This window comes from Carcharodon carcharias, chromosome 5 (assembly GCF_017639515.1).
Source record: "Carcharodon carcharias isolate sCarCar2 chromosome 5, sCarCar2.pri, whole genome shotgun sequence".
Classification (NCBI taxonomy): domain Eukaryota; kingdom Metazoa; phylum Chordata; class Chondrichthyes; order Lamniformes; family Lamnidae; genus Carcharodon; species Carcharodon carcharias.
In genome coordinates, this window is record NC_054471.1 from 162032989 (window position 1) to 162040243 (window position 7255).

Here is a 7255-nt window from a genome sequence, read left to right on the forward strand (position 1 = left end):
CGTTTCATTAAATCACCATCAACCAAAAGCACATATCCAGAAATCTAGGGAAACAGCAAGCGGGCTGAGTAAATGAGGTAGTTTAAAACATTTTGTAACGTTCTTCCTATTGCAATGGTCAGTCAATGCCCTCCCTTCTGTCTCTAGCACTGAAGCCAGCAGATACTGATCGAGCGGATTAAAAACTATGAATGTACATCTGAGATCAGTCTTGTTTGTCAAGGGAAGTCACATGACTCTGCCCTACTGCTGATGCTGCAGATTCCCCTCCCCACCCCCCGTGCCGAAGTACAGTGATGCAGCAAAACATGCAAAGTGCACCATTTTTTTTTAAAACAGGGCCTCTTCCAATAAAGGTACAGCAGTGCCATCTTAAAAGGGGTCAAATTAGTTTACTTTCTACTAAAGGAATTGCATATGATAGTTAAGTTCAAAAGTCAGTTTTGCACAGAAGGTGAGCTTTGTGGGCTAGTGATACTTTTAATCCCCCATTCCCCATCTTGTTTGTCCACAGTCACTGTAAATATTAGCAGAGAGAAAAAAAACACTCCTTTCGTGGCAGTACCCTGTCTGGCAAGTACAAGTGTTCAAAGTCATTCTCAGCTGGGTCCTGGCACAGTGATAAATGGAGGCTTTGTTAAAAATGTAAATCACCTGCCAAAATCTAAACATTGAATTACGCCAAGCAAGTATAATAGCCCATAGGGGAAGAGGGGAGGAATTTACAGATTTACTCCACCCAACTCAGGGTGTGTGTGAGAGAGTGAGAGTGTGAGTGTGAAAGAGAGAGAGAAAAAAAGATGCCATAGGCAATTCTGGCACTTCCTGAGTAGTTGTTACACAGTCGGTCAGTCTAAAGAACAAAAATCAACAGCTAGACAATAAGAGTCATGCTACTGAAGTCAAAGTACAAGCATACTGCCTTGCACTGTGCCAATCATTAAAACAGAAACGTCTGCAGTTTTCAAGGTCAAACCATAGCAGTTTTTCATTTTATATATAACCACGCCCTACTGTACCCAGTGACATCACAGCACTCACCAACACTGTCATTGTACACCCTCTTCAATCAAGCCTTACTCATTACAAGGAAGAAGTAATCACAGACACTAACAAAGGTATTAATAAAATGCCAGAAAACTGTATTTGGCAATTTTAACAAGTGCATACAGGTACAACTAGAAGCATTCAGTTTTTTTTTTGCCAAGTGCTCTGAAAGCAATGTTAGTCACAGTCTACATTAAACAGTTACTGTCACCAAGAAAAGGCCAGTACAGAAAGATTTTTCCAATAATGTATAATAACGATTTACATCAGAGAGAGAGAGAGAGAGAAAGAGCAGAAAAAAACGATCATGAGTACATACCTTCTTAATCTTCAAAAAATATAGAAACACAATGTATTGAAAATCAAAATTGTACAGCCATGTTTACGTGTTGAGTATATACAATTAATCAGTTTTTTGAAGGGTGGTTTCAAGAGTGTCTTTCTTTTTTTTTAAAAAAACACAAACACACAAACGAATCATGGGTCTCTCTCCTTTTTTACTTTGACATCCCCAGCCAGGATGGTGGCAATCTCTCCTTGCATGAAAGCCCAGGGCACGTTGGAGCCAACCAATGGGCATTTCTCTCCACTGGGGCAGTACACCTCGCCCGTGGCCCCCTGTTGCTTGATGCTCTCCCTTGAGCAGGGGAAGCAGAATTTGTGCGAGGGCACCGATGGGCACTGCACGAAGTGGGTGTCCTCCAAGCGTTCGTGGCATATTGTACAGCAGAGTGGCACACTGCTGGGCACCGAGGAGTCTGGAATGTTTGGCGGGTGCACCGGTTCTATGCCCGGGTGAGGGTTACCCCCTGATGCCGAGGTGTCCCGATGGCCCATCCGCCTCTGGCTCAGGGACGACGGCGAAAGGGGGCTGCTGCTGTTGCGTCGGGTTGTCGAGTGGACCTGTCCAGCTTCCTTTGGCGAGTGCACGCTGCCCGCGTTGTCCGCCACCAGGATCAGGGCGGCCATGGGAGACTGTCCATTCTGCCCGGCGTCCGGCGGCGTGGAGTGGGGGGATGGCGAGGGGGCGTAGGGCGCCGGCGTCATTTTCAGGCTGTCAGTTGGCATTAGGGGCCATGGTTGCCCCTCTCCGTTGACCTTGCTGCCAAGGGGTGGCCCGGTCCCTTCTGATTCAGGCTCAGGTGATGCTTTCCTCTTGCGGCCTCCTCGGGTACCTGGTGAGGGATGAGTAAGGGGGGGAGGGAGGGTAGGGACGAGGGGACGTTACATTAAAGGCTGTTTGGCAACAAAAAAGGATAACAGCAAGCACCTTAAAAACTGGATCCCACTGCAGTCAAGACCACTTCCTGGAAGTGGCACGCTGCTGCTGTCACAGGCCTGACGGGCCGAACGGCCTCCTTCTCTTACTAAATATAATTTCAAGTCGAGCAAAAGGTAACCCCCGCCCCATTTCCGCCACCCCCTCCCCCGAGCCTAACTTTCACCTCACACAGACCCACTTCTTGCACCCAAAGATAGATGGTTCCCCTTTTGCATGCAATGCAGCCTCAGCTGGCCCGTTTACTCCAGTCACACTTTGCATCAAGACACTTGCAGAGCCGGGAAGCTCCTGCACAAACTCCCATTCAGATTGCATACCTGATTTAGCCGCTGCGGCCGCTGCTGCTGCCGCCGCCGCCGTGGCATCGAATGCCAGCACCCGGCCGTGCTGCAGCGAATGCTCCTTCTTGAACCTGACATCGAAGGGCGGGTGTCCGGCCAGGCTCATCAGCGTCTCCTTCACCGTCTTGGGCTTACCGGCCCATTCCTCCCCCCGGCTCTTGAGGCTGTCGGCCAGCTCGTCGGCTCGGTGTTTGCTGTCCTTGGCCGCCTCGTGTTCGGCGGGAGCGCCCGAGGAGCCGCCGCCGCCTCCGGGCCGTTTGTTTACATCCAGGAGGCGCCCGTTAACGCCGTGCGGCTGCGAAGTAGGCGGCGGGGGAGGAGGCAGAGGGTGCGAGCTCCCGTTCACCATGGGCACCAGGTTCGGAGGAGGCGGCGCCCCGTGTGCCCTCCTCGAGTTGGGGCTCTGGCGGTTCAGCTCGGGCGGCTCGTCCGCTTTCGAGTAGCCGTTGAGCAGGGAGCCGGTGCCGTTCTGGCGGGCCGGCGGGAACTCCAGGCGAGGGGGAGGCCGGTCCGAGGCCAGCGGGTAACGGTCCAGAGGCTGGGGCGGCCTGGACGAGCAGCCGTCCGCCGGGTGCACCAGCTGCGGCGAGCTGCTCTCTTTGGTCAGCGTGGCTTTACCGGCGGCCGGTCCGGGGGATCGGCCCTCCTGGAAACCGTGAGCCCGCTTCAGCTGGCGGGCGGTGTCGATCACGAACTCGATGCGGTCCGCTCCCTCGTAGTTGACGCATCCTCTGCAGACGGGCTCGGTGAAGTCCCAGATCATCGCCCACGGCATGCGGGGCAAGTCACACAGGTAACACGACTGTCTCCGGGTGGAGGCGACCGCGGCGGACGACATGGCGGCGGCTCCGAGAGTCTGTGTATGTGTGTGTGTGGAAAAGGAAGAGGGAGAGAGGAGGAGTGTGTGTGGGGGGGGTCTCCGGCGAGTGTGTTGCACTGGCTGCTCTCAGTGTGTCTGGGTGGGTGTGTGTCTCACTGTATGTATGTGTGTTTGTAATGCAGGATTCCCCACCGTCTCCCCTCTCCCTTCTCCCTCTCTCCTTCCTGCTGACTTTGCAACAATCTCAATGCAAACGGATACAAAATAAAAACAAAAAGAAACAAAGTATCTACATGAAATGGTTACTAAGTTGCAACTTCATGGCAGCGCCTGTCCCCGGAGCGCGCGCCCCGGACTCGCTCTCCCTCTCACTGCCCCCTTCTCGTGCTGCTACTCGCTCACCCTGGCCTGACGTCACCTGTCAATCAATCTCCTCTTCCCCGCCCCTCCCTCGGTCCGTCTTTCTTTCCCTCTCGGCGAACCGTTTTAGTCGACAGATCTTCGCGCATGCGTCGTCGCCGAGCCTCCTTCCTCATACATAGAGAGCGGGCGCGCGGGGCCTCTGGTGACGTAGCTCCATTGTTCCCCCCCCCCCCATCCATCCTTCCATCCATCCATCCTTTCTCCCTTCTGCGGGAAGCGTGGGGATGGGGGAGGGCTACAGAGGCGCATGCGCTTTGACACTCTTCCTCCCCCATACTCTGCCACAGTATGTAAATAAGAGCTCCGTTTACCAACATTCCATTCGGAATGCCAGGGCGGGCGGCGCGCGCGTCACCGGCGCCATGCATCGCTTGCTCTGCAAATTTGCAAGAGTAGATGCAATGCAAACCGTGCGAGCATACCCAGGCGGAAATGTGAGTTAGTGCAAAGCTAGCACTATTGCAAAAACACACACAGGGCAGTGAAAGGGGATCCTTAGCGCACTGCAAATTAATGATTCAACCGCTCTAAAATTAGAAGCGTCTATCATGAATGGGACTCTTTTTCCCAATAAATAGGAAGCGTCAAAGTGAAGATTCATTTGGTGTGTGTATTGGTGCCTTGCTCTTTCCAAATGACATTAACCCTTTCCGAACAAACCTCAATCGTTTATTTCCCTTTTGTGATGATTGATGGAATTACAGTACTAAGCGTAACTGTATTTTTAAAGAAAAGCAATCGCCATCCCACCTCCCCTTCCACGTTGGCCTCGTATTTAGGGAGTTTAAGGTGTAAATGGAGCTATTGCAACAGCGTCAAAATATAAAACTGATGGGGAATGTAGAGAACCCGAGAACACTGAATAGTTCCTTGTATTTACATAGTGCAGTCCGGGCTGACGTCAGGACCCGGATACAGTGCCCCCCTGTTGATATTGGAAATGTCACAGGAACTGGAGCCAAGAGCGTTTGGATCTCTTGTGCTATTGCACCGCAAACGCAGGCGCCTAATTGTGCATGTATTTGCAAGAAGAAACAACCCCCACCCTTTTTTTTGTTGTTTTTGTTTTGCAAACCGCTGAGTATCTGTATGGAAACCCCTCGCCACACCGTTTTCCTATTTTTTACCTCTCAAATAGTTTCGCTTTTAAATACGCAGGGATTAAATATGGTGTAAACACGCGCGGTTGCACATCGTTAATATTTGACACATGTTTTCTCCCCCAGTTCGCTTGTCAATGGTACATTGTAGCGTGTTTACAATTTACAGGGCACTTCTGAAGATTTCCCTTCTGAATAATGAGCTCATTGCAAAATGTGTCATCAAAAAAATTACTCTGGCGCTGGCGGGGCTTGGACAAATGTCAACATTCAACCAGAAATGCGGAACATTCGTGTGTTACTATTTCCAAATGCAATCGCATTAATTCTCAAGTAGCAAATCATTCTAGTTTTTTAAAAACTTTCTGCACGATATGGTTACATACATGCAAAACAAAACTATTACCCATTCTAAATGTACAAAGGATAAATATAATCAGAAGAATCAACATACGCGACTAATTTTCGAAACAAAGTTTACAAAACGACTTGAGTAAACAAACGGGATACATTTCCATTTTAAGAAATACGTGCTTAATAAAAATGAATGGCTATTTAAAACTGCAGTTATATATCCAAGCTGGCTTCAATTAAAGGGAGCGTTAGGGCAAATGGAACTGAATATTTGTGACTTTAAAATGACCACGTTCTGATTAGTCTGCCTAAAGCAAATGTTTGGTAGGTTCCATTTCCCCTTTACTCGCGGATTGAGAGCGGAGATGAAACAAGTAATCTGTCCCCTGCGTGTTTTATTTTCGGTTGTTTTTCCTGCTTCGATGCGATTGAGCGGCTGCCAGAGAGGTTCTCAGTCCCCGGTACAAGGGGTAGGGTGGGGGTTGGGGGGAGGTGAGGCAATGCGTCTGAAAGATGTGCAGACACAAAGCAACAAGAAGATATAATATGGGGGGTGGGGGAGGGGCTGCTTGTGTGCGTGTGATGATTACTTTTATGAAAGAGGATGTTGGACAGTTGGGTCACGTACACACTCTCAGTGCCCCACCCCTCAGGCTCTCGCTTGAGCTCTTGGGCACTGAGCCAAGTCACAGAGCGCAGGCGCTCTTCTCTCCTTTCCCCCCCCCCCCCCTCCTCCTTTGTCGCCTGCCTAAGGAAAACCTGGAGTGAGGCCAGCAGGAACTGCTGCACTGAATCACTCAGGCAATCTCTATAATCCTACTCGCTACCCTACTGCTCTATATATAAATACAAAGAGCTGGAGTTTCTAGATATCTTTGGCTCTTATATACATATATAACTTAAAAATACCAAAATACTGCCTTAAATCATCTGCATAAATAATTATCTTAGATTATTAACATAACATAATTTTTAAAAATCTCTTCGTCCATATTCTAGCTTTAGGTGAAGTAGGTTGGCAGAAGGTTTGTTTGTAGCATGGACCAGTTGGATCGAATGGCCTGTTTCTGTGCTTTTCATTTTATTATGATGTTGTTGTTATAAGCTATATATCTGTGCATATTGCTTATGGACACATAGGAAATAGAAGCAGACACCATAAGACATAGGAGCAGAAATTAGGCCATTTGGCCCATCGAGTTTGCTCCACCATTCAATCACGGCTGATAAGTTTCTCAACCCCATTCTCCCGCCTTCTCCCCGTAACCTTTGATCCCCTTACCAATCAAGAACCTATCTATCTTGGTCTTAAATACACTCAATGACCTGGCCTCCACAGCCTTCTGTGGCAATGAATTCCATAGATTCACCACTCTCTGGCTAAAAAAGTTTCTCCTAAAAGGTCTTCCCTTTACTCTGAGGCTGTGCCTTCGGGTCCTAGTCTCTCCTACTAATGGAAACATCTTCCCCATGTCCACTCTATCCAGGCCTTTCAGTATTCTGTAAGTTCCAATCAGATCCCCCCTCATCGTTCAAAAGTCCATCGAGTATAGACCCAGAGTCCTCAAATGTTCCTCATATGTTAATCCTTTCATTCCTGGGATCGTTCTCGTGAACCTCCTCTGGAACCTCTCCAGGGCCAGAACATCCTTCCTGAGATGCGGGGCCCAAAATTGCTCACAATATTTTAAATGTGGTCTGACCAGAGCCTTATAAAGCCTCAGCAGCACATCCCTGCTTTTATATTCTAGTCCTCTCGAAATAAATGCCAACATTACATTTACCTTCCTAACTACCGACTCAACCTGCAAGTTAACCCTTAAGAGAATCTAGCCTACTCTCCCGTTCAACTGGATTAGGACTGATCTATTTGAATGCCATTTTCCTG

General features: G+C 49.1%; 1 protein-coding gene across 1 annotated transcript; it reads right to left on the bottom strand.

The window, feature by feature from the left end:
- Positions 1-1121: 1121 nt before the first annotated feature.
- Positions 1122-4199, bottom strand: irf2bp2a (interferon regulatory factor 2 binding protein 2a). The gene is made up of 2 exons (XM_041188095.1): positions 2647-4199; positions 1122-2222 (listed from the first exon to the last, which is right to left on the bottom strand). The coding sequence occupies exons 1-2, from the start codon at positions 3506-3508 to the stop codon at positions 1525-1527; spliced, it is 1560 nt and encodes a 519-aa protein (XP_041044029.1). The 5' UTR covers positions 3509-4199; the 3' UTR covers positions 1122-1524.
- Between the last annotated feature and the right edge of the window lie 3056 nt (positions 4200-7255).

Excerpts from the sequence above, each read along its gene's own strand:
- irf2bp2a (XM_041188095.1), bottom strand. The coding sequence starts at position 3,508 with ATGTCGTCCGCCGCGGTCGCCTCCACCCGGAGACAGTCGTGTTACCTG. Across the intron at positions 2,223-2,646 it reads GGCCGCAGCGGCTAAATCAG|GTACCCGAGGAGGCCGCAAG; the intron begins GTATGCAATCTG and ends ATCCCTCACCAG.